Genomic DNA, 26,890 nt, shown 5'->3' on the forward strand with positions numbered 1-26,890 from the left:
TTGACTAAATTGTCCAGATATTTGTTCTACCAACAACAGTGATGAAATGTTATGATTTGGCAGGTTCTGGGCACTCCTATTGGACCAGGTGGGAATCACGTGGGTGGTGCTATGATGTCAAGTGGAGGGCCTGGTGTGAATTCTGCTCAGTTCATGGGACAGCCGGGTTACCCTGATGCAAATAAGGGCTACATGCAGCAGGGTGTCTATGGGCGAGGAGGGGGAGGATACCAATCTGGACCTGGTTATGGCGGGAGGTGAGTCTGTGTGTTTGTGGCAAAATAATATTGGCGTAATAATAGTGTTAATATAGGAAATATTTGTAATAATTGAAGTAACCATGAGCTGTCCGCATAGGCGTCAGTTTAGGTGGGGACAGTTGGGATGTGAACCAACCACTTTTTGTCATGATTAATTTTGTCCCCACCACTTTTTGAAACCACTCATCTGTCTATAAAGTACAGGAACATTTGTCTGTGTGTGTGTGTGTGTGTGTGTGTGTGTGTCGCATATCTGTCGAACCGTTCGTCTGATTGATTTCATGTGTCTTGGTACTGGTTCGAGTAAGTGCAGTGGCAAGTTTGACTTTGTTTGGATAAGAAATACAAAACATATCGGTAAAAGAAGCACACCATTGGCTTTCGCCGCTCTACACTAGCCGTTCCCTCTCTCATAAAGCACTGTAGGCTACCAGAGAGGATAGAAGTGGGGCTTTGGCAGAAATGATTCAGTGTAGGTTACAAGGGTAAAAAGTTAAGCTAGTGCAAAATGTGTGGATGATTATCATATGACATAAAGACCCCCTGTAAGCAGTTTGCTTGCATAAAATGATTTTGCAATAATTTGCTAACTAATGCAGTGGCTGTTCAAAACGACGTAGAAAATGATGTGCAATAAACTGACATTTCGAATAGCACAGGTTACTTTGGACTGTCTTTAGAAAATTTACCTGCACTGTAAAAAATTAACACTGAAATGCCGTAAGAGGTGTGAGAACGAGAGGTGTGAATTTGGTCGTGGGCGTCATTTAAGGCAGGAGGCGTGAGTTGTCTAAGCAGCCATCAAAACTAAAATGAACAGTGGGAAACACTGGTCAAGTCCTGCATGACAAACTATTTCCAATGTCCGCCAGTCCACAAGGTAATTTTTTAGTGGTGATGTTTAGGTTCAACACTGTTAAACATTTGTAGAATGCTTCATAGAGAAATTGCAAATGCATATTATGTAGCCTTACTAAAAGTAAAAAAAAAAAAAAAATGAAAACGTCATTGTCCCCAGCAGTTTCCTAAGCACACTTAAGTTGATGGTTATTGTCCCCATCACTTTTCAAAACATACGGACGCCAGTGGGAGTGCGCAGAAGCTTGCCAAGGCCTTAAGGCCCAGAAACGTCCAACTTGGTGTGTTGAAAATACCACCCACTGCTTAGGCACATAAAATGACACACGTTGACCTCAAGGTGGTGCTGTAATAACACATCTTGGTATCCTGCTGTGTTCTCGAAATGATAACCTACCTGTACGAATGGCATTATGGAACATAAGGCATAATGGAAAATTATCTTAACTTTTGCATTCTCAGTTACTCTGGAAATGGAGGAGGCTCTATGGGCATGCCTCCCCATGGGGCTCGATCTACAGACTTTACCCAAGCTGCAGCCGCTGCTGCTGTAGCTGCTGCCGCTGCCACAGCAACAGCCACAGCCACAGCAACTGTTGCTGCCATCCAAGAGAAGCAGAACCAGGAAATGAACTATGGCCAGGTAAAGAAAATGCCTGTTTTTTACTGTACTTCTCCACCGAAGGTACTTATCCACTTATGTACTTGATTGTTATATCGAAAGCTTGTCTGACTATGATCATGATTTGCTTGTCTGATTATGATTTCTATAATCCCCATTGCATCCGGATGGACTGTCTTTAAGCTATGCGTGTCCCACAAAGAATATGCAGTGATTGTGCATGTACATGAGTTTGTGTTTCATCTGTCTAATGATTGCTAAAGGACGATGAGTCCGCACACCAGAATCTGCTCCTTAGCGTTTGTATATCACCATGTGTAACGTTTCGGGCCCTAGCCCTTCATCAGACATAAAAGATAATAATGATTGGTAGCTGATGGTAGCAGCTGATAGGACGGCATGCTACTGAATGGATTATGGATGACCAAAGATGACAGGATAAATAAATAAATGCAGATGATATGTAGGCTACAAATCAATAAATCTATCTAGAGTTTGGTCAAACTGGTAGGCATAAAATAGGCTAAATTAGCTTGAGCTAAGTGATGGCCGTCTGTTTAATAACTAGGTTTCATGACCAGACTCATCTATTCATTTGTAAATCTCATAATTTATTTCTGCATTTATTTATTTATCCTGTCATCTTTGGTCCTCCATGCTCCATTCAGTAGTCTGTTGCTGTGCCAGCTGCACTTGGAGTGTCCATTACAGTCATATCCATTGCAATGTTGAATCATCTGGGTTTTTAAAAAAAAAATTAACTTCATGTTTTGGTCTCGGTGGAAATGGGAATGGTTCCGCGACCCACTATTGGGTCCCGACCCACCAGTTAATAAACACTGGTTTAGTACATGCCCCCATAACATTGCTTGTAGGCACTTTGGCTACTTTAGCTGCTAGCCAGCTAATTTGCGTCAGACCACCAATTGTTTCCCCCGTTTTTTCTGACCGACAGTATTCCGTGAACACGATCAACTGAGCTCTGTGTTAAAAATGAGGAAGAGTTTTCCTTTCACCAAAAAGGCCCTAAAATAAAATAAATTATCTGAAGACTTTTTCAAAATGTTGTCTTAGTATCTCAGAATTCTGACCTAGTATTTCAAAATTAAAGCTTAACACAGAAATAGGCATAGCCGAGTGAAAATAAAGATGTTTGACCTCAGAATGAAGTCATGCACAACACTTTTGCCTTTGTATTCCCAGATGGGCAACCCTGGCCCCTACAGCTCCCAGTTCCTTCCACCCTCTGGATCTAGATATCCCCCTGGGATGGGACCCTCACGACCACCCTCCATGGGTTCTGTGTTTGCTCAGGGTCAGAGGATGCCCCATCACCCATCATATTCTGTAGGGCAGCAAGGACCTCCACGACTCCCTCAAGGCCTCAAACGGCCCTACAACTCAGAGGTATATCTGTGGTGGAAGTAAGACCTTAACACAACACAACTTATCACCTAAAATAATGTCCCACAGATCTTAAAAGTAATTTAAATCATGTAAAATTAGAGTTATCAACTTGAATTTTTAAACTTGTCCTTTGAAATGACCTTTTCTGTTGTCTCTTATGACTTTAGTTTTTTGATGCTGTATTGACATCAGATACAAACAATCAATCATTTGTGCATTAAGATTTCACATGCTAGTCATAGGAGATTGCATCATGAAAATAGGGCTTTATTTGTATACACCAAATGAAAAACCCTTCCCCAACATCATACAACCAATCTTTCATGGTCACTTCCTTAGATATCCTGTGCTCTTTTTCTAAGCAGTCTTTCTTTTACTATTCAAGGGATATCCTGGTCCACCATATGGTCAAGGGCCAGGACCGGGTCCTTATCCTGGGCAACCTATGCAGTACTCTGGTCAGGCTTCCTCCTCTCCCTCCTACCCTGCTGTTCAACAGCAAGGGAACATTGGACAATACCCACCTGCACCTGGAAATCCTGGCCAGTACTACAAAGTAAGGTTTAACATGGATTTGTTAGAAATGAAAACTCTTTTTAGAAAGTCCAATGTATGTACACAACAATGACTGAGTGTATCTCTAACTTGTTTTAAATGAAATCCTTTTTGTTTTCTGTCTCACTGTCTATTTTGTGTAATTATTTTGTAAATAGTCAGATAGTAATATAAATAGTAATACAGACTCAGAACAGAATATACAGAGGTCAACTGCAGTGTACAGAGCCAAGTAAAGAAGTGGGAGAGCACTGAATGTTGTGCCTAATTTCTATAGAAAACCAGTATGTACAAACTGTTCCTTGATAATGAGCCCCGGGCAACACCAGGTCTGCAACTGAAGCGCTCCGTTTGGGGGTATATAAAAGTCCAAACGTACACCCCGCCGTCATGTTTGGTGTAGCCAGTTCCATTGATTACAGTTGAAGCTAATTGTTGCAGAAGATGGTCCGCGAATGGAACGCTTTACTGTAGTTCTGTGCCAGGTGTAGCCTCCCTGAAAGAGTGCCCATAGACAAAGCACAATAATGGCCACAGTCAACTGGAGCAAGACAGACACTGTATGAATTTGTGAATTAGACAATCAGCCATTAACTGTTAACTTATAAATATGGAGTATAAAGTAACTTCTAACTGTTATAGCGTTGATCAACATGCCTGTGTGTTCCAGGCAGAGCAGTTCAATGGACCAGGCAACACATCTCTGAACACATTAGCGGGGAGTGCTGGAGGACCATACAACACATTTAACCAGGTCACAGTCAATGGGGTAAGATATGAAAACATGCCACTTTCCCAGCTGACAGCTACTAGAAATCTCAGTAAAGTAAAGGAATTGTGATTTAAATATTATAAAAACAAAAATGTAATAATAAGATAGAGTACACAGATTGATCATAAAATGCAGCAAAAAGACCCCGTCATAATTTGGTTTTGGTAAAGACCCCTTATGGTTGTAGTGTACATGCAATCAGATATTTGGAGGTGTAAATAAGGGCTAATGTACTGTATGTAACCGTCAAGAAGTGTTTTGTATGTTTCCAGTGGTGCTATGATTTCAAGTAAGTAACATACAGTGGGCATCGCTTTCAAATGGCCACTTCAGTCGCGCATTAAGAGGCATGAAGCTGCGTGAAGCTTTAGTACCACTTTCAGCCACTGTGCGTCGCTCTGCCACTGTACATCGGCCCTTCTGAAAAAGCTCGATTTACCTCGATTTAGGCTACTTGGGTATGGCTTAAGGCTTGACTACACGGTGGTAACGAAAATCGAAATCGAAATTTTCTGTCTACATTATTGTCAGTGTTGGGGTAACGCAACTACGCAAATCAAAACAGTGGTGTGATAATTGAGCCAGTAGAGAAATAACTGTTCAGAAATAATCTGTAGCCTTGGGTAGGCTTCTGCGACGTTTTTAACAGGCTACGCTATAGCGGCTTAGACAACTACAGTATGACCCACGTTTTGGTTTCGTAAATTCATTTGCCCTATTTCTTGACTGCAATGTAGTCAATTGACTGTTTGACATGTCATTTTTATTTTTCTGTACAATAAACAAATACATCTGCTTTATGCCGCAGAATTACATTCATATTTGGAACTTTGGAATAGTCCAATGCATCGTTACACTACGTTAGTGTTTTCCAAAACCATAGTAGCAACGAACGTTCACAACCACTATCGTAAAGTTGTGTAGTTACAACTACACCTCTCGACCTGTGGTAGAATGCTAGTAGAAGCATAGTTCCAGGGATCTTCATGTCAAAGACGTCACTGACTCCAGTTATTTGTTTGCAAATTAATAATTATAAATATATTTAGGTTTCTAATTGATATTTACACTTCTAACCACCATACATCCATATTTTAAAATGCCCAAGGCAGAAAATACATAAATTAAAAGTCAATTTGCAGCCATGTGCACGTAAGTAAAAGTCACACACCTGCAGATAATAATAATAAGGTGGTGTGCACTTTTTGACGAGTCAGCTGAGAATATGTAGCCTCTGATTTTCATGGGGGTCCTTGTTAGTTTACGCAAACCAAGCCAAGAAATCTGATTCTGATAATATGATCTGCACAAAAGATAAACTTAGGTAAACAACGATGTCAATATTGTTGTCAAAATCTTAACCCAGATTCGAACTCTTGGACAGGGGATTGGTAACTGCTGTGCAACGGCGGCTGTCATCTGCCGGCCTCAACGCAATGCGCCACAGAAGTATGTGCAGGTGCGCGTTCACGTGCTATTAAACGTCATTAACCAGGGGCGGACTGGGACCAAAAATCGGCCCTGGCATATTTGGCCCAAGCGGCCCTCAAATCGGTCGGGCACACCTAATTAAATACAAAATTTTGCATTACCCTTAAATATGCATGTATTTTCAACTGTCATGGAGCACTGAAAGTGATAGGCCTCATTGGCTATCACTCTGTCTGATCAGAGGTAGCCATGGAGTACATGATCTCCATATTCAAGTAGCCTAGGCTATACAAGCAATTATTAAAGGAGAATTCCGGTGTGATATTGACCTAAAGTGTGTTGAAACATGATACTGAGTGTGAACGTATGTCTCATAGCCCATCTCGGCTTGTCCCCTGCACTCCAAAATCTGGCGCTAGTTAGCCGATGCTACCAACAGCTTTTTCAATGGTGATTATGATGACTTATTAACATCGCACTTTGTGACCACACCGACACGGCATCACATTGATTAGAGCAGTGGTTCCCAAAGGGGGGTACGCGTACCCCTGGGGGTACGTGAAGGCACTCCAGGGGGTACATGAGATTTTAACCCTTCGAAGCCGATTGACACAATATATATGACAATATATTGTGGAGCAATAAAATATAATCAATAAATTGATTACAAGCTACTATATTTGATCAATATATTGACAATAGCCAACTCTGTTTTAGTGACTGCTGAAAATTAGAACACTTGCCTAAAAATCAAATTTTCTTTTGTTTTCTTGAAGTACAGAGCATGCATCCATTTTATGGTGGGTACTTGTACATCACTATTGTCAACATAGTGCATAGAAATAAAAACAACAACATTTTACTTCATCTTGTGATTAGTTTGTGAAATATAGGAGGGGGGGGGGCCTTTAACCCCAAGGGGTGTTTTCCCCCACTCTACCCATGGAGTAAAGAAATTAAAGTACCAGGGGTTTGCTTTTGCGCGGTTTGCTGCAAGAAAATTGTTTATGGATGCAGGAAAACGTTTTAGTACGCCACCAATCAGAAGCCCGCCATAAGATTAACGTTCGTGCATTTCAGGACATCTTCCCCACCTGGTGCAACTAGCCACCACAACAGCTACCGTTTTTACGCTTAGAAAGTAGGCTACGATGTTCTTTCATAGCAACACCTACCTGTCCCTCACCATATCGCAACCTCTTGTCAACCTTATACAATCTGTTGCTGAAGACAATAGCGCCCTCTCCAGATTGTCGTTATCAAATGTGCAGACCGCCTGCATGAGCGCACACAGTATTGCTGCTCATTGGAAAACTGAGTTGTCTGTAAAACTCAAAATTACCATGTTTTCATTAAATGCGGATGAGGCAACAAATGGAAATATGAACAATATCTAGAATGTTCTGATTCGTTACTTTGATGAGGAAATTGGAAGTCTTGCAAACTTGATTTTATAGATTTTACTTGTGTTGAATTGCATATTAACAAGAAAAAAATCTCCCCTTTAAACACTTTTGGCCTGAAGTAATTAAATAAGAGTGTAAGTTAAAGCCTTTCTACAATATTGCTGCAGTAGAAAAGAACAGCAATGGCTAATCAGCAATGGTCAGGGATGGTACTAAAATATATTTTTGTTCATCAGGAAAACTTAATTTCAATCAAGAACACTCTCAATTCGCCTTATTCACATGGTGGCCATTGGCAGCTAAAACGAGGCTACAGGGTACACAACCCATAGGATTGTTATGTTCTATGCATTCACCTGTAGGTGGCATTAATTATATAGTAAGTGTCCCCTGTAGCCTCGCTTTGGTTTAAAACAATGGTCACCGTGGTGAATAAGGCTTAATACTCCCTTTACTTTGCTGTTTTGCGCCTTTTGTACATTAAAAACCAATAGGTCGCGACCGCAAAAGGGTGCTATCTCTATAGGTAGATATGAATGTATGACTTATGGCCTAAAAAGTTCAGTCAAACGATTTTTTTTTTTCACTTTAATCCCTGCATCCCCAGCACAGAGGAAGGCTAACGAAACGCTAGCGATTTTTTGCAAACGTGTGTATAATGGCAGAGCTGGCGAATAAGCAGCAAAAACCCTTGACGGAAGATGCAAAGAAAAAGAAAAGAGCTTCAGACCGAGCGAGGGCTCGCACACGTATCGACATGTACAGACGGTAGGGGGAGCTTCATAGAGAAAAAGCATCAGGCTTGCCTGGTATCCCTTTAAGAGCAATCATGTAGGCTAGCATTCCAAGTTACAGAATAGAAACGAATGTGTTAGCTTATGGCTAATGTATATGAGAAATCTCATAGAGATGCTAACGGTTAGCATAATCGGTAAACGTAGATACTTACGTAGAGCGAACTTCAGTCCATTTACAAAAGAGTTACATTAGAATAGTTCTTTGTTTACAACTGACTATTAAAATACTCAAAGGCTAATGTTTTCTCTCTATATAATACCGTGTGGGAAAAAACGTGACTTTCTCATCAATGTTACTTGAACAAAAGTAGCCGCATAAAATCCCTAGTAGGCTACTCTCGCTGCACAAAATAAACATTTGGCATGCGTGTGACAACGTTGTTGTGACCCACTAGTGATCACGTGACACTTGCTCTGCTGCAGCCAGGGGCTTCTCCCGCATACACCTCCTGGGAATGTATGAGTCTTCAATGCGTGATTTTGAGTGTTTTTTCCCCATAAGTAATTTAAATACTCGATAATGTCAATTTGCACATCATTAAAAGAACAATCACGATATTATCGCTGACGATATATATCGCCCACCCCTATTTTCCAGCTCCATTTCTTTTTACGAGACACCCTGCTCACTTGAGACCTCTGCCGGTTGTTGCAGCGTCGTTGCAGCGTCACTGGAAAAATACAAATTAAAGTCGCGTGATGCCGCGTGATCCCGTGCGCGGACCGCGAGGGAAGCTGGCCAAGTCGAAGCACTGCCCACTGTAATTCCACTGATTTTTTCCTTTTTCTAGCCTGGTAGAGCATTACCCAATTACCCCAGCTCACCACTGCCTGGAAACCCAACCCCTCCTATGACTCCAGGCAGTTCCATGGCTCCTTACATGTCTCCTGGCCATGATGTCAAATCCCCCTACCTGTCTGATGTCAAGCCAAATGTCACCACCTTGCAGCCTCCTGCACCTCCGCCACCCACAGGTGAAAGCACCACACTACATGTTTGCCAAGTGTGTTTATGCCAGTGTTTAGTCGAGCCAAATTATGTCTTACCTATTTTGTCTAATTAAGAGTAAAGAACTGTACAAAATTCAAGTGAAAAACTAAGAAACTCTTGTGTTATGCTTCAGTTTATAAAATGAGCTTTCCAACTGCAGAAGTTCTTTTCATGTCCAGATGAAAAGGCGCCATATCACTTGTAATGTAGTTGTGAACTACAAAGCTCCAGTAGCTGATCCTCCGCAATGTGCTTTTTTCCAGTTTTATGAGCAATCAGGGGTGAACAGTTGTAGTGACTGCTATGTGTGTGCACTTAACCTTAAAGGAGAAATCCGGCGAGTTTTCACATAGATCTCCTTTTCTCGAGGTTCACCGAGTACTGTCGGCACAGAAAAAAACGACAACAATCGGTTTTAGCCTAGCTTGAGTTGCTACAGCTAGCAGCTAACACAGCCAGGCAGCTACAACGCTAGAGTCTGGGAGCATGTAAATGGGAGCTCACAGATATGCCTTTGTATGTAAACATGCTGTAATAAACCTCCATTCTAACTTGCTGATATTGCCAGCTCAACCTGTGGGACAAGTTAGCATCTTTCTTGAAGAGAAAATAATGTAAAGCGAGTCACCGTGACCTTTTTTGAAATTATTTTAATTTTGTTAATTCATACGTGAACCATTTGCATTTTGGAAAGAAGTCATTTGTATTTATTGTATTTGTAATTTTGTTACCACTTAGCAGAGTCTGGTACTCCTTACTGAGCTTATGCTTACTAATGACAAAAAGATGGCTGAAATTTGCAGTTATGCTGGAGATGCTCACTAACTCTTCCTCTGTTAACCTCCCATATAGCCAATCAAGTAGACGAACTGCGGCTTACATTCCCTGTGCGTGATGGTGTGGTTTTAGAACCGTTCCGCCTGGAGCACAATTTGGCTGTCAGCAACCATGTCTACCAGCTGCGAGAGACTGTCTTTAAAACGCTTATGATGAGGTAAGCAGAGGGTGATCAGGTTTTAAACCACTTCTGTACTGCCTCAGTGACATCAGCTATTTAGTTGTGTAGTCTTCGATTATAATCCACTATCACACTTTTGTTGAATTCAGCGAAATTATGAATGAATGCCTTTATTGTCATTGTACATAACAATGAAATTCAATTGCACTTCCCCTAGTGATGACACATAGTATGACAAGACAACATAGTAAAACATGAATTAAGACATAAAAAAGAGAGCTAAGAAATATGAACACAGTAATAAATAAAATAGGTAAATACAGGGTTCCCACGGGTCATGGAATTTCTGGAATATCATGGAAATTTGATGGTCTTTTCCAGACATGGGAAGTCAGGGAATTGTATCATTTGTGGGGCAGTCATGGAATATCAGGGAATTTTGTTAGCAGTTTAAAATGTACTTGCCAAAATGCAATAATGCAAATTTATTTCCAGGCAGAATTGGTGTGCAGTATATCCGGTAATTAGCTTTACTGCTGTCTTAAGTGGTAGTGGTTAGCCCAACTTTTGTTTATTCAAAGTCATGGAATTTTACATCTGACTTAGAGTGGGAACGCTGTAAACAAATGATAAGAATTGATAGTGTCTAAAAGAAGACATAGTCCATAAAGTGCAGTGCAGTCCATATGGGTCATGAGTTCAGGTGTTTTATGGCACTTGGATAAAAAATATTCAAAAGTCTGGAAGTGCGACCCTGGGAAGATCTGTAACGCCCTCCAGATGGCAGCAGAGTGACAAGGTTGTTCCCCAAGCTGTTTATCCAGTGTGTGTGACCTCCAAAATAATTTGCTCATGCACGGTCGGACATGCACAGGCTCGGACTTAGTTAACAGTATTTGAATACACCATTATTATCATGATACGGTAGCCCTATTATTGGCCTGCATAGCATACATGTTACATACTGCGAATTGTTATTTTTTGATTAACTCTAAATTTTAAATTTCATTCACCCCCAGACCAGATCTGGAACTGCAGTTCAAGTGTTACCACCATGAGGATCGACAGATGAACACTAACTGGCCAGCCTCTGTACAGGTCGGTCCGGCATAGTTTTAGGACTAAACCTGTGACCTGAGGAAAAAAGCATTGTTATAGTGTTATAGTCTTATAATGAATAGGAATGTGAGTACTTATTACCTGTAGGTAACACATGTACCCGCAAGTTTAAAATTCTGGTTAATTCCTCATAACCATTGTACCATGTTTCCTGTTGACTTTTCCTGGTCAAGGCTGGCTTGGCTAAGCTCATGGAACCCTGTCAAAGAGCTCATCAGAGGAAAAACCTTAACTGTACTACATAATTTTCTTGCGGTCTTGTTGACATTTTTCTCAGAATTGAATGTGAACATATGTACAAGTTTATACCCAAGACGACATTTACAAGCCTATTTATCTCTCAGGTGAGTGTTAATGCTACTCCACTTACCATTGAACGTGGGGACAACAAAACCTCTCATAAGCCCCTTTACCTGAAGACTGTGTGTCAGCCTGGACGCAACACAATCCAGATCACAGTCTCTGCTTGTTGTTGTGTGAGTACAACTTTATGTGAAGCTCATCTATCTACATCACACATCTGTCCATCTACCTACATTCATTCATTCATCCATCCATCATCCATCTATCTTTCTACATCCGTCCACTCATCCACCCATCAATCTGTCTAATTCTCACATGCATCCATCATCTATATCTACATCATCCATCTATCTACATCCATCCATATATCCAGCCATGTATTCATCTATCCATCCATCTATCTATATCCATCTATATTTCAACATCTATTCACTCATCCATCCATCCATCTATCTACATCCAACTATTTATCTATCTATCTACGTACACACATTTTATTCATCTGTGTATTTATTTACATCCCTCCAATCTTAATGGTTTATCATTTACTTTACAATTTAAATATTTAAAAAAGGCTTTGCCACTGGCATTTCCTTTAGGAAATTAAAATCTATTTTCCCTTAGTATTTATTCTTAGCTGAGTTTTTGTAGTCGTGATGAGCAATAGATTGATTACGCTATTGATTAGCACTATCAAGTGGAGAGTGATTTTAGCTGTTGACAAATATCCTCTTTTCCCTCATTCTCCCTATGTGTTGGTGGACTCTCTTTGTCTCTGGATGTTCTATCCAGTCCCATCTGTTTGTGCTGCAACTGGTTCACAGACCATCAGTGCAGTCCGTTCTTCAAGGTCTAATGAAGAAGAGACTGCTGCCTGCCGATCACTGTATCGCTAAGAGTGAGTTTTCTACTTTGTAGTTATTGCATCAGTCACATTTGGAATTGTTGGATAACACTATAAGGGTGCGAGTTTCGCAGCAAAGTGGTAGTGGGAAGCTACATCAAGGCAGGGACTCTGAAATGGGCGAGACCTGAAGTAAATTTCGATAAACCAATCACATGCAACCAGCATGTTAAATTCTGATCTGTATATCAGCAAAAAAAAGTGCAAACATCCCTTTATCGTTAGAATGGGACATTCTGTGAAAAAGCAGGACAGTAGGCTAAAGCAAAAATGCATAGGCCTACGCTATTTGATTTAACAGAAAAGTGGTACTACACTACCCAAAATTCAAAAAATGTAAAAGCCTTTTGATTAGTAGATCACCTTTGCCATGGAAATGTTAATGCATTAACTCCCACCACGGCAAGCTCGTTTATTTCCTCGAACTGCTTGAACCAAGATGGAGGAAGAGGCAGTCAGAAGCGATGCGTGGCCATCTGATGAAAACAGTTTTTCTCACCTTTGAAAGTTGAATTTACTCAATGCAAACGGTAGAAAGTAAGTCATCTTGTTTTCTTACATTCAACACTAAGAAAACAATATTATCAAAATATGAGAGTTTTTAAATTGTGTTGGTTAAAAATGACTACTGGTCGATATATCGGTTATCGGCTTTTGAAACTCTCAAATATCAATATCGGTATCGGCCTTCAAAATCCCATATCGGTCGGTCTCTACCCATTACCCCCACGCGCACACTCACAAGTGAACACACACAAAACACACACACACATGCAGGTAAGCAGACACACACACCCCATTAACCCCACACACATACTTACAAGCGAAGACACACACACAGAGAAGCACACATATAAACAAAAGCAAACGCACACATGCACACACTCATTTACATACACAAAAGTTGCAAGAGTAAGGTATGGAGTAGGAGATGGAGACAAATTGACAAGTATGATTTATTTTTGCGGAGAGAATGTGCAGGACTGAGCACCAGTCATATTTTGAGCCACTTTGTCTAGTTGCTCTCCAGAGCAATTGAAAGCTACATCGCTGCAGTACCTTTTTTGGTTATACTGTAGGTAAAATATATAGTTTATTGTTTTTCGTTGTCTTTGTACTTCACAACCCTACCCTGGGAATCCAAAGTTCTGGCAGAGTTCTTTGCTCAACAAGTCACTCTGGCAATGAGTAATGATGCACGTTACTTTTGTCCCTTGTATCGCGAGGAACCAATCACATCTATCTGATATAGGCGGGCCAGAGGCGAGCTAAACAGATGAGAGTTGTAGTGTTATCCAATTGCGTCGAAGTCCAGAATAAGTCGGTAAACATTGGTCGTATAGTGTTATCCAATTGCGTGCAGTGAGATTTTCATATGCATGCTTGGTGCCGCCCCTCGAGTTGGGCCATTACATTATTCATGGACAGACCCTTTTGGATTTGGTTCTGGAATCTCAAGGCTACCTGTACTCTGCACAATGACAATAAGGTTGAATCTAATCTAATGTTTTTTTACATTAATCTACCGAAACTATGCCATTGCCGTGGCCCAAAAACTGTGATGCATATGGTGAACCATGGTCATACTGTACCATTGCATCCTTAATGTCCATGTTAACATAGTTTTTTGACTGATCAAACAATGCAGAAATGTAATTTATTCCAAATCAAGTAAAGACCATAAGGCGAGGATTTCATCAGCCAGCGGCACGCGGCAAAGGTAACGTAACGCTCAGACCATAATACGTTTTATCTCGTTCCTAAGCAACACCAATGGTTTGTCAATTGAATACGCTCGTGTTGTGCTTTGAAAGTTGAACCAAGTTCAACGCTCAGCTTGTTCAACGCTAGCGTTACGCCAGCGTTGCCACCGCTCCGCTGCCGAACAATAGAGACCAATAGGAAACCTAACGCTTGCCGCTGGCTAATGTGATCCCCGCCGTGTGGTGAGTAGCATGAGGATGCTGTTATTGCAATTATTCTTCTCAGCTTTGTATGAGCCTACCCATCTAATTATGTCATCTTGTCCCAACATAATTTGTTTAGAACAATAATAAAATGCCAGCTTCACACCTGTGCACTTCTTCGCTTCTTCTTCAGTTAAGAGGAACTTCACCAGTGGCACGATACCAGGCTCTGTAGGGCCAAATGGAGAGGACGGAGTGGAGCAGACAGCCATCAGAGTGTCCCTGCAATGCCCAATTACATTCCGCCGCATTCAACTTCCAGCACGTGGTCACGACTGCAGGCACATTCAGGTTAGCAGCTACAGAGCTTACTAATGCAGATATGGATGGTCTTCTGGGGAAGTGATTATTGGTGTATTTATTCCCCTAAAAAACCTCTCCCCGTCCAGTGTTTCGACCTAGAGTCATACCTGCAGCTGAACTGCGAGAGGGGAACCTGGCGTTGTCCTGTATGCAAGTGAGTCATCATTTGCTATATGCATCAACACTAAACCCATGCATTCATATATAGCAGGGTTTTTTTTATATTTTTTAGTAATGGGGGGCCAGTTCATCTGAGGGGCCTGAGAAATTCAGCTTGAAATATGAGTAATCACATTAACAGCTGTAGATACAGTAAAGTATACCAGCGACATAGGAGTTCATATATTTTATTTTGTAAAATATAATTTGCATAATCAGCAGTTGCCAGCTAGTTGCTGGTGGTTATTTTGTTGTATTTGTGTTGTGGGAAAATTTCACAGGCCTAGGCTACTGTAGCAGTTAAATTGTAAAGGTAACTCTACATTGCTAATATGGATAATGAAATCTGTGATAACAGATCAACAGCCATGAAATCTGTGCTTTGTGCAGACCTGTGCTTTCCAGTGAAAACAAACAGGATTAAAACACTATTCAGGTGAAATAAATGTGTTATCAGTTGCGTTTGTAACTCTTCTCGACTTCTTGTTTTCTTGGGTCATTCCATGTCAATTCAACCAGGGTCCACGCACTTAGGTCTCAAAAGATTTGAGCAATTCGTCAGAGCAAAATTTACAAAAATGTACACATTTTTTTTTTACATGACCCTTAATATCACCAGTTTTGCACTTTCTTCCATATCTAAGGTCTTATATAAAACGAATGGGCTTGCAGTACGGTACAAACTACGGTCTAGTCATACTGTGAACATGTTTGTCTTCTACCGTGCAAAGTTTGGGCAGGCTAGGAATAATACTTTTCAATACATTAATGCCCAAAAAATGAATAACCCATGTCCTTATGGTTAATTTAGAAACGCATTCACTCATGCTCAACCCAATTACTGTTCATGCTAAGCCACTAATTTCAATACATAAGATCATGTTCCTTAAGTACATGGTTTGAAATGAAGTTGTTGGGCATTATGTAAGGGATAATGTATAGAACGCCCTTACACCGGTCTTGTTCCGCCCTGAAAGGACTTATTTTCCCAATAATGACCGGCGTTCTATACATTATCCCGCTTATTACACGGCTACTTGCCAAAACGAAACTATAAACTCCCCACGATGTGACTCTTTAGCCTACATAGCCTAGGCTATAGCCTATTTGTTACCGTTTCATCGTGGCATTTGGTGAGAAACAAATAGTTCGACAACAGCACACGCTGAACTTGAATCAAACATTCTTTAGAACACAGCTGATCAACTGTCTGCTTTCACTTTTGAAGTTCCAGTCCTTGCGCAGTGATATGAAAGACGTAAATTAGAAGCACAAAGCCCATTTTCCTTGACAGCAGTCTGTTATACTTAGCAAGGGTCTGTTATTGAGAATTAGCAGACCACCGAACGTTGGGAAGGCCCATTCAAGTGAATGGAGCATTCTGCAGCACTCTGGTGCCCTTGGAGGCAAATGCCTGTAGCTCATTAAAATTATTTTGTGGCTCCAACAAGTGAATGACACCCATGTTAAATGTTAGCACTTATACAGCAGTATCTTATGACGTTAACTTTAGGTGCAAACACAATTTGACATGCTGCATTTTTCACAGTAAAACTGCATTGCTGGAGGGATTGGAAGTTGACCAGTACATGCTGGGCATTCTGATTTATATCCAAAAGTAAGTTTTCTTCTGTACAATTATGACCAGATATGTTTCAGTTTTTAATCATGGATAATAAATAACTGCCTGTTCTGTCTCTCCCACTCCAACCATCATGCTATTTTAGCTCGGATTATGAGGAAATTACAATAGATCCAGTGTGCAATTGGAAGCCAGTTCCAGTCAAGCCAGACATCCACATTAAGGAAGAGTCTGACGGGCCTATTCTGAAGCGCTGCCGCACCCTTAGCCCTAGTCATATGATCCTGCCCAGTGTCATGGAGATGATAGTTTCCCTTGGGCCTTCTTCAGGACCTGGACCTGCATCCACCTCAAGCTCAGGACCCACCCCTTCCTCATACCCCTCCATAACAAGTGGAGGGACTGGAGGGGGTCAGGACTACAATGCTCCAGGTAGATGGCAAACTGGGCATTTTTGTATTAACCCAATGGGGTTATATTTAGGAAGATTTAGAAGTATTTCTGGGAAGAGTCTGTGAGTCTTTAGAAAGATTGCCAATATGTGAGCTTAAAAGGCAATCAGCTGTCACTTCAGATATTATGTCATTGTTAGGCCAACAACACTCTGGAGTCTGAACCCTTTCTGAACCCGTTTGAGATATGGTTATTTGACATGCTGTTGTATATTTCTATTTTTCCCCTATGGAAAAAATAATGTTGAGCCCAAAGTGGTATACTCTATTATTAATCACGCTAATCTTAGAGCAGTAATCATTAGATTTCTTTTTTAGGTAACGTCCCAACAATATGGGATATTGTTCCCTCCCTACCTGTCATTTAGCAATTTAGCAATGCTCTTTAAGTCGCATTGTTCTCACATGTCATTTTGCAGGTTCAGGATTCACCAACCAGTCAGGCTTCACAGAATTCCAGAACTCCCCTGGAACTCCAACCTTGGGAGAGTTTCCCTCTGGGCGCCCATCTATGACCTACCAAGCTGACCATCCCAGAAGTGTCACAACAGAAAAGCAAGCAGGAGTTGCTGCACCCTCACAGGTCTGTCTCTTATTCTTTGATCGCCATGTTTGCATAAATGGGAGTGTAGTGGCTAAGGACTAGGCTAGCATGTAAAAAGTCATGGGTCTGATTCCCAGCTGCCACTGTTGTGCCCTTGAGCAAGGCAATTAACCTTGATGTGCTCCAAGGAGACTGGCTAAGTGTCATAATGATGATGACAAATTACTCATGATAATAATAATATGCAGCTGTTACTCCCATCAGCATCAGTATGGTTGTTTGTGCTCTCATTTAGGTGGCCCATTCAGGCAGAATGGACTCCCACAATTCATTGCAGAGGCAGCAACAACAGCAGAGTGTGCACAACAATGTTGAGAGTTCAGGAGTACCTTTGCCTCCACACACCTCCCAAAATCCACGGCTGAACCCAGAGGGCTCTTTTGGATTTGTGGGCCCCTCAGGAGCAGAGATGACAGATCCTGCTCTGGATGTAAGAATATTACATTTATGTTATTAAACTTATCTTATGTAACATATAAGCTTTAAACACAAGTAATAATACTTCAACAAAATACACTGCTGTACAACTGCAATTTTAGATGATTTACGCTCTAGCAAAATTTGCATGCAAGGTTTTTCTTTCATTCTAAATGAAATCACTCCAATTGAAATACTCCATTCACCTTTTACATCTGATCTGAATACTGATCTAATCAAGTGAGTTTACATGTTCTCAAAATGTGCCAAGAATAGTATCTTGATGCACTAAAAAAATAGTGGGGTGTACATACAAAAATCATGGAGTTTACATTGTCTGCTTTGCAGTCATTATGTGGATTGTACGTTTACTTGGCTTTTAGTCGCTGATATTTTCCTATCAAATAGAATGTCAAGGGTTTAATCCAGCCCTTCCAATCCAGCTGTTCAGACCATCATAAGTAGGATGCTCTGAACCATCGGAATAAGGTGATTACATGAAATTTCATTCTGATTGGACATATAGTGGGATTATTAATAGAATATTATACAAGTTGCCATGGAGCCATTCATATTAGTTGGATTATGTTTTCACATTATACAGTAGGTTACTTAATTTAACATTACTTACTGTATGCACAGCAAATCTATATGGAATATAACAATTAGATTAAATAATTAAGTGAAGAATAATTCAGTTATTCAGTTTGAAAATCATGAAAGGTGTATATGAATTACTTTACTTAACTCTGACTATTTAAGTTTGGCTCTTGTGTGTTTTATATTGTACAGCTAATCAGTTCTGTATTTGCCTCTCTTCTTTAGTTGCTCCCTGAGTTGACCAATCCAGACGAGTTGCTGTCATACCTTGGTCCTCCTGATCTCCCAAACAACAGCAATGATGATTTGCTCTCTCTTTTTGAGAGCAACTGAAAAGGACTTCATTCACATTGTTTTAAGATCTTCTCAAACCGTCCTCCAACCTAAGTGTGTGTGTGTGTGTGTGTGTGTGTGTATCTGTGTACCTGTCTGTGCGTGTGTGTGTCTGTGTGTGTGTGTGTGTGTGTGTGTGTGTGTGTGTGTGTGTGTGTGTGTGTGTGTGTGTGTGTGTGTGTGTGTGTGTGTGTGTGTGTGTGTGTGTGTGTGTGTGTGTGTGTGTGTGTGTGTGTGTGTGTGTGCGTGCGTGCGTGCGTGTGTGCGTGCGTATGTGCTCACACATATTTGGTTCCTCCTTTGCTTCCTGAAGAGATTCATAGATTTTATTCAACCCCCCTGAAAGTCATCGCCATTTTCTGATTTACAAAAGATACTCACACATTTTTCAAATCAGTATTTTCATTTTGAACACTTATGCAGTACTTCTAAAGACTAAGTTATTTTTCTAAAAACCTAAAATATTCCACTTGCATAAGTATAACCGTATATGAGCATAAGCATAAACCGTAAATGATGGTTCTGTTCCAAACGGGAAAAACTGCTGCCTTTCAAGATATCTAACAGGGACATGAGACAACAAGTGTGTTTGATCAAACTCTTTTCATGCCTTCTAAGATCCCTTCAAACTACCCCCAAAACGGTAATTTTTGAAGGCCATGTATCCTCTGTGTTGCCTATTACCCACAAATCTATGCGGCAACTCTCTGAGACAGCTTTTGCTTAGATTTGTAAATCTAGCAAGAAATAATAACTGTACTATTTGATTATACCGTTGTTGTTACCATTGATGGCGTCTGGTCTGATTTATGTGCCGTCTGTCAGACAACTTTCTACCATTAGCCTGCTAGCCTCTGTAAGCTAGTTTAACGTTCTTGCTTGTGCTAAAGCAGAGACTTTCTAATGAAGAGATTTTTTAAAAAAAATCCTCCAAAGTTAAATCCTCCTGTCAAAGTTATCTTAAAAGACTGTTCAAAACCATCATTCTTAAAAGGTGCCGTCACTCCAAAGTCAGTCTTATGAGACACCCTCTCTACCACAGCAGCGAGGCAGCAAGACAATGCCTTCCGTTTGGAACTGACCCGATAATAGGAGAGAAACCTTTGCTGCAATAACAGCTTAAGATTTTCAGACGGTCAAGACAGAACTATCTATGTTCATTGTTCTGAAGTGTTACCCCCTTTCTTCTTGGTAGAATTTGATTCTGACTTTTGTTGATTGGATAGTTGTCCTACAGTAGAGTGCAACAGGTTTTCTGTAAGATTTTGATGAGGGCTCTGAGCCATTCTACAATATTCACTTTGTTGTTTTTGAGCCACTCCACTGTTGCTTTAGCCTTGGGTGATTGTCTTCCAAGCCTCACTTTTACAACAGACTGCAACAGCTTTCTTGTGATATTGTATAGAAATTAATTCCATTTATTTTCACTTAAATTCTAAAAAGTTTCCCTTTTCCTACAAACAAGAACTATCCCCATATTGTACAGTTGGTATAGCATTTTTTGAGGCATTGTCAGTTTTTGATTTGTGCCACAGGTAGTGCTTTTAGGATTGGCCAGACGGCTCTCATTTGGTTCTTGCATGGCCATAGAAAACTCCACATCTTTACCAATCTCCACACATGTCTAATGCAGTCCAGTTTCATTAATAGTTATTAAGATTGCACCACCTACACCACTTCCAAATTCCAGTCACTGAACACTGAACTTTGAAGATTTTTCGGGGTGGTGGTTGAATTCTGTTTAACCTCCTCCACAACTTAATATTTCCTGGAAAGATTAGTTAGAGTCACAACATTGTAGGAGGGACAATCCTACAAAGCAAGCAAGTGATGTAATGCAAATTTCAGTTTTCTTCTTCTGGATCCAGTGGTGCTAATTTGAACATCAAAACACTTGGATATTTTCTTGGAGAGCTGCACGAAAGCGTTTTGCACCATTCAATTCCATTTGAATCTCTAGCAAAAAGGTAAATGGGATAGAACTGCTATGCTATAGACTGTACAAATAGATACTTGCAGGAATCCTCAGCTCTCTTTCTCCAGACTGCTGTCCATGCATTGCCCCTCTATCGTATCCGAGGTATATGTTTATAGTTTGTTAGAGACATTTCTTGCGCTGTACAGTGGTAACAGATAATTGCGATAATTGCGGAGGGTGAAGTGAAGTGAACCCGGTCAGAGCCGCTCTGTGATCAAAGTTAGAGTTGTGGCACAACAAAAAATGTAACTTCAAGTTGAAGCTCCCCAGTTCGACCCCATTTGCCACTGACTTTTCAGTGTTTAGACAATGATTTGACAGTGTGACACAAGCATGGGCAGAAATGTAAAAGGTTCCACTACAAAATGAAGAGGCTAATTTCATGCATTTTGAGCTTCCCGGAGCTGTATAATGTTACATCTAAAGCTTACCATGATCTAAATTTAAAAAAAAAACTCCTGGAGAGAGAAAAACGGCGGGATGGGACTTCCAGGTAGCCTAGTTAATTTAATGCAGGCTATTTAACACATGCACATGTATTTAAGCTCAGATACAACCTTAAATATCAAGGTTTTGCGTGCTCATTAAAACAACACTTCTGGGAATGCATATAGCTATATTTCAGAGAGAGTGTCGCATCAAGCCCAAGGTTAGCTTTGCTCTGACCCCCCAACAGCAGTCATGAGTACGCCTTTAGACAGTGACTTTTATATCCAAGGAGGAGTAAGGATAAAGGACGTACATACTTTACTAAGCCATTTATAGATAGTACCTAATAATGATTATTTAACTAAAGCATCATCTGAAAATAATTTGTCAGCTTCTTTAAACTGGAACTCAAAAGCACAGATGTTTTAATACTTACACAAAGAGTCAGGTTTTAATTTATATATAATGTTATCACACAAATGAAATATACTGCTTTTGGCAATATTAAGTGTAAATGTTCACAATAAAAATACTGATTGGGAAAATAAGTGTAAGTATCTTTTGTTATTGTGAAAATGGTGATGACTACTGTACGTGGGATTGAATACTTTTGCAAGCCATTGCAGAATCTAAGAATATAATGGAAATTGATCAAGATATAAACATTGTTAAATTCACTGGCAAAGTGGGAAAGCAAAAAATATAAATAATTTTTTGACACAGTGGCCTATATCTGTGTCACTGTATCTACTATGAACTGAATGATAATATTTTAATGTTTTATATCTGTCAACAACTGCCTCTTGTAGCTTAATTTTTACTCACAGCTTTAGTTGACAAACTGAGGTTTTGCTCTTCTGTCTGTGCGTGAGTGTGGAGAGCTCATTTCTCACATGTATTGTACATTTAAATCAGTGCAGTTGTAAATTGCACAAGTGCAATGTGTATGGTGGATATGCCCAAATACCTATTTGTGGGTAGTGGTGAAGTCCACCTTGAACCAAGAAAAATATTCTTTTTAATTTAATAAATGGTAAACAGAACAAAGCACTGAGTATGGTAGTATTGTTGTTGTTGTTGTTGTTATTCAGAATTGTCCAGTGCTTATTGCTGCATTATGGGTCATTCCATGTCAAATCAGACAAAATCCAGGAAATTGGTTGCTGCACCGTCTCAGATGTTGCTCAAAGTTTGTCTACATAATATTTAGATCCCAAAACGAAGACCTTTCAAATATGTTTGTTAAATTCCAATGTTTTCATAACACTTTTCACCCTTGATTTTGTATCATTTTTACACTCTCATGAATGCCTTATCTTGGAGGCCATGTTTGGGCATTAATATCTTGAAAAGTATTATTCCTAGCCTGCCCAAACTTTATTGGGTGGAAGACATGTTCTTAGAATGACTGGACTGTTAAAAGTTTGCACTGTAAGTAAGTAAATTAAATTATAGAGCACATTTAAAACAGTTTCCACTGACCAAAGTGCTGTACAGAGGATATGGCTTAAAATAGAAAATAAAAGCAAATCAGAACAAGCAAAATATAAAAGGCACTGCATGCCCATTTGTTTTATATGGCAGTAAGGCAAGCGGGACGCAAAAGTAAAGTTTCAAACTGAGGATTTATTTTTACAAAAATAAAAAAAACATAAATTGTGCCTTTAAAGTAAATCTTTAATTGAAGAATAACAAAGACATTCTAAACCAAAGTGAGGTCAACTGAACAGAACTTAACACAAACGATAACAGAACTGAACTCAACCACTGACCTACCAGACTGAGACACAAAGGGAACATATAGGCTGATCAAACCAATAAAACACAGAAGGGAGAACCACAACAACATTCAATTGACAAGAGGACAACCACGAAGACCAGGCCAGTTTAACATAAATCACTAAGGTGAGTAACTAATATCCTATAACTATAAATAAATATAAAGAATATCAACAAGGCATAAATCTAACTAAAGTAAACATAAGTTCCTCCTGTCCCCATGACGTCATAAGGCTGGTAGTTGTGGCCGAGGGACTCAACTTGGCTTCCTTCCAACCTCGGGTCTTTTACCGGAACCAGGAAGAGATGCGCCCCGACACTTGCCACTAAAAGTGAAAGGAAGTCCGCAGTCACATTGGCCCATCCCGGGACATGGTGAATGGTTGCATTGCTAGGACCAGCGAGTCACCCTGCTGTTTGTGTCCTTCATCCTTCCCATCCATTCCAGAGCCTTTTGGTCAGTTTCCAGAATGAATTCCCTTCCCAGCAGGTAATATCTGAACGAATCAAGAGGCATCAGTCTGAAGGATAAACATCTGCTCAAAGTCTGGACTGTATAAGATTGGTTTTCTGTTGGATTGCTTTTTTCTGTTGGATTGCTTTTCCCAGCCGTTCGTTCATGTCGTCAATTGACCTGTCGCTAAGCGCCACCCTTAGAACACTGATGAGCCGGCCCCAGCTGTAGCGCAACTGGCTGGGGCACCTGCACCGTACGCCGGCGACCCGGGTACGATTCCCGCCCCGTGGTCCTTTCCGGATCCGAATGACAGTCAAGCCTCAATGAGACTCGGACATCAGCTCGGACAACTACATAGGAAACAACAGGGAGGAGGCATAAATTATTTATGGAGTTTATTAACTCAAAAAACCCCAACAGATAACCGTGATCAAACGTTTTGCATGGGGGACATGTAATAATGATAGCCGGTACCCCGAGAGGCTAGAAAACGGGACATTTTCATCAACAGTAGCCTACAGGACGTCTCTCGCATTTGCAACAGCTCGACATAATGTATGCTACTAAGCCAACAACATGGGCACAGGTTAAATCCCAAGATGAAACTGCTCATTAACCAAAATACTATATTTTTACTACATCAAATATTAAAGGAACCGTATGTAAGAAATGTATTTCAGTTAATCATAAAATGGCCCGGATATGTCACTAGACATTAAGAAATCATGTTAATTTCAAATACTTATATCACTGACAACAGCAGTCCGGCCAGGACATTGTCATTTCAAAAGTGAAGTTGCAGCCCTCAACTGATGTTGATGTTGTGTTTTGTCATGTCATGTGTTTTGGCCTGATGCGCCACCCTCCACCTATGTACTAATCACGAAGTCAGTAGTGTTTCGGCAACCTCGAGTCGAGGGGGAGGGGATACACTGCTCTACTGTCATTTGAAAGTGATTGCAGTACCAGTTTTGACCACAATCTTACATATGGTTCCTTTAACGTAACCTAACAAATCTTAGTATCAATCTTCCACTAGCTAGCTAGCTAGCATTAACATCAGTGGTTTTTGCACGGTGATTTACAAGGCTACTCGCCACAACTGCTTGTCACCTTGTATGTATTCTAAAGTTTTGAATACATCCTCCATAGCATAATTAAGTCCCTTTTGATAGCTTCTGGAGGAAAGTAAATCCTTTATCGACCAAAACGTCCTCAAAGTCTGCTTTCATATACTGTCAGCTGCCATTGTCCACAATGTATTTCTAATCAAGTCTGGATTGTTTGTCTGAGTTTTCACACGGTAACAATGGGGGGCGGAGTTTAGTGACAGGTCAATTCTAGGTGTTGGGTAGCAGTCAAACTTTGACACAGAGTTCAAATAGCGAAAGTCAATACAGAACCTAATCGCACCATCTTTTTTTGGTACTAGCACCACTGGGTGGCACCACTCACTCCTTGATGGCTCGATAACTCCCATGGACAGCATCTGGTCAACCTCCTCCTTCAGGGACTCCAACTCAGGGCTCAGGGATCCTGTAGCTCATGCGCCTCACTGACACCTCCTCCTTCAACACAATGTCATGAGAGACAACATGTGACAGCCCAGGAGTCTCAGAAAAAATGTCAGGAGTGCACAGGGCCCTCACCTCATGCTGTTGGTCCTCAGGGAGATGTTGTAGCTGTAAGTCCAGTGGTGTTTCCTGGGTAGGTACTGCTCTTCATCATTGTCCTCTTCCATGGGAAACACTCCTTTAACAGGTTGGCATGAAGGACTTTGGATCGCCTCTTCCCTGGGGCCGAGACCCGGTAAGTAATTGGCTCAACTTTCTCCTGTATGACAAATGGATCTTGCCACTTCGCAAGCAATTTACGGTCATGACTAGGCAACATCACTAAAACCTTCTGACCAGCAGTAAAGTTTCGGTGGCGTGCTAACCGGTCATACCAGGACTTCTGACTCTTTTGCGCCTGGGCCATGTGTTCCTGTGCCAGAGTGGACATCTGCTGCAGCTTCTCCTGCATCTGTATAACATAAGCAGCTACATTAATGGGATCTTCCTTCCCTTTCTCTCTCTCCCAGATCTCTTTAAGGAGTGACAGGGACCCCCTCACCTCATGGCCGTAAAGCAACTCAAATGGCGAAAAGCCCGTGGAGGCTTGGAGTACCTCCCTATATGCAAACAGAAGGTAAGGGAGCAATTGATCCCAACCAGAACCAGTGTCATTGACAAATTTCCTCAACATCTGCTTAAGCGTCTGATTGAATCTCTCAGTGAGTCGGTCAGTTTGGGGATGGTAAGGTGTTGTAGGTAGGCTTCTGATACCTAACAGTTCGTAGACCTGCTTTAGTAGAGTGGACACAAAGTTGGTGCCTTGGTCAGTAAGGATTTCCCTTAGGAATCCAACTCTCGCAAACAGCTGCACCAAACAGAACGCTACCTGTTTAGCCTTGACTGTTCTTAAGGGAAATACTTCAGGATATTTTGTTGCATAGTCAGTCACCATCAACATGAAGCGATTACCTAATCTGCTCTTTTCTACAGGATTCATGGCTTGGTCAGCTATCTGCACCTCACCATCTCACCACAGGGGTCCCCCAGGGCTCAGTGCTGGGCCCCCTTCTCTTTGCTATCTACACCACCTCCTTGGGACAGATTATCCGTTAGATGGCTTCTCATACCACTGCTATGCAGACGACACACAGCTCTATCTGTCCTTTCCACCTGATGACCCCTTGGTTTCAGCACGGATCTCGGATTGCCTCTCAGACATAGCTACATGGATGAAGGCACACCACCTCCAGCTGAACCTCTCAAAGACTGAACTGCTGGTCCTCCCAGCTAAACCTACCATACACCACGACAAATTCAAGTCTCTAACGCTTGCCTACAAATTAGTCTCAGGTTCTGCTCCCACCTACTTGAATGCCCTCATACAGACATACGCTACCTCCAGACCATGCGGCTCCTCAGGCGAACGACGTCTAGCTCTACCCACCGGGCAGCTCAAGCCAATCCAAACTTTTCTCATCTGTTGTTCCTCGTTGGTGGAACACACTGCCAGTTCCTACAAGGGCAGGGACATCCTTCTCCATTTTCAAAAAACTTCTGAAGACCCAGCTCTTTAGAGAACATCTCCTCTCATAGCAACACTTACAACAAGTCTTACTGATCCTAGCACTCACCAGCCGTCTTAAACTGACAAGTAACTGTTAAAAACAGCACTCACTGATGCACTTATTCTTACTGTACTCTAATGTTTTTAAATTGTCCTAAAATTGTTGAGAATTGCTCTAAAACTTAAACTGTTTACCATGTTGTTATAGTCGCTTTGGCTAAAAAAAGCGTCAGCCAAATGTAATGTAATGTAATGCAATGATTCCAAAAGCCAACCAGAATGCAGGATTCCAACAGCCAATCTGATTGCAGGATTCTGAGAGCCAAT

General features: G+C 41.0%; 1 protein-coding gene across 2 annotated transcripts in view; it reads left to right on the forward strand.

Moving 5' to 3' along the window:
• The window catches only part of LOC125294479 (zinc finger MIZ domain-containing protein 2-like), a 31,127-nt gene extending 12,193 nt beyond the window's left edge, over nt 1-18,934 (forward strand). Inside the window, exons 4-21 of one of the 2 annotated variants that reach the window (XM_048243273.1) lie at nt 64-257; nt 1,581-1,761; nt 2,944-3,147; nt 3,533-3,703; nt 4,373-4,471; nt 8,900-9,083; nt 9,952-10,093; nt 11,077-11,155; nt 11,521-11,652; nt 12,272-12,377; nt 14,484-14,641; nt 14,740-14,807; nt 16,362-16,430; nt 16,540-16,826; nt 17,266-17,429; nt 17,686-17,880; nt 18,276-18,356; nt 18,693-18,897. In XM_048243273.1, coding sequence (XP_048099230.1) covers nt 64-257; nt 1,581-1,761; nt 2,944-3,147; nt 3,533-3,703; nt 4,373-4,471; nt 8,900-9,083; nt 9,952-10,093; nt 11,077-11,155; nt 11,521-11,652; nt 12,272-12,377; nt 14,484-14,641; nt 14,740-14,807; nt 16,362-16,430; nt 16,540-16,826; nt 17,266-17,429; nt 17,686-17,880; nt 18,276-18,332 — 2,490 coding nt within the window. In that variant the 3' untranslated portion in view covers nt 18,333-18,356; nt 18,693-18,897. Of the gene's footprint in view, nt 1-63; nt 258-1,580; nt 1,762-2,943; nt 3,148-3,532; nt 3,704-4,372; nt 4,472-8,899; nt 9,084-9,951; nt 10,094-11,076; nt 11,156-11,520; nt 11,653-12,271; nt 12,378-14,483; nt 14,642-14,739; nt 14,808-16,361; nt 16,431-16,539; nt 16,827-17,265; nt 17,430-17,685; nt 17,881-18,275; nt 18,357-18,692 lie in introns of both variants that reach the window. The other variant, XM_048243272.1, reaches the window with a different exon arrangement.
• Nucleotides 18,935-26,890: the final 7,956 nt, after the last annotated feature.

This window comes from Alosa alosa, chromosome 5 (genome assembly GCF_017589495.1).
Source record: "Alosa alosa isolate M-15738 ecotype Scorff River chromosome 5, AALO_Geno_1.1, whole genome shotgun sequence".
Taxonomy (NCBI): Eukaryota; Metazoa; Chordata; class Actinopteri; order Clupeiformes; family Clupeidae; genus Alosa; species Alosa alosa.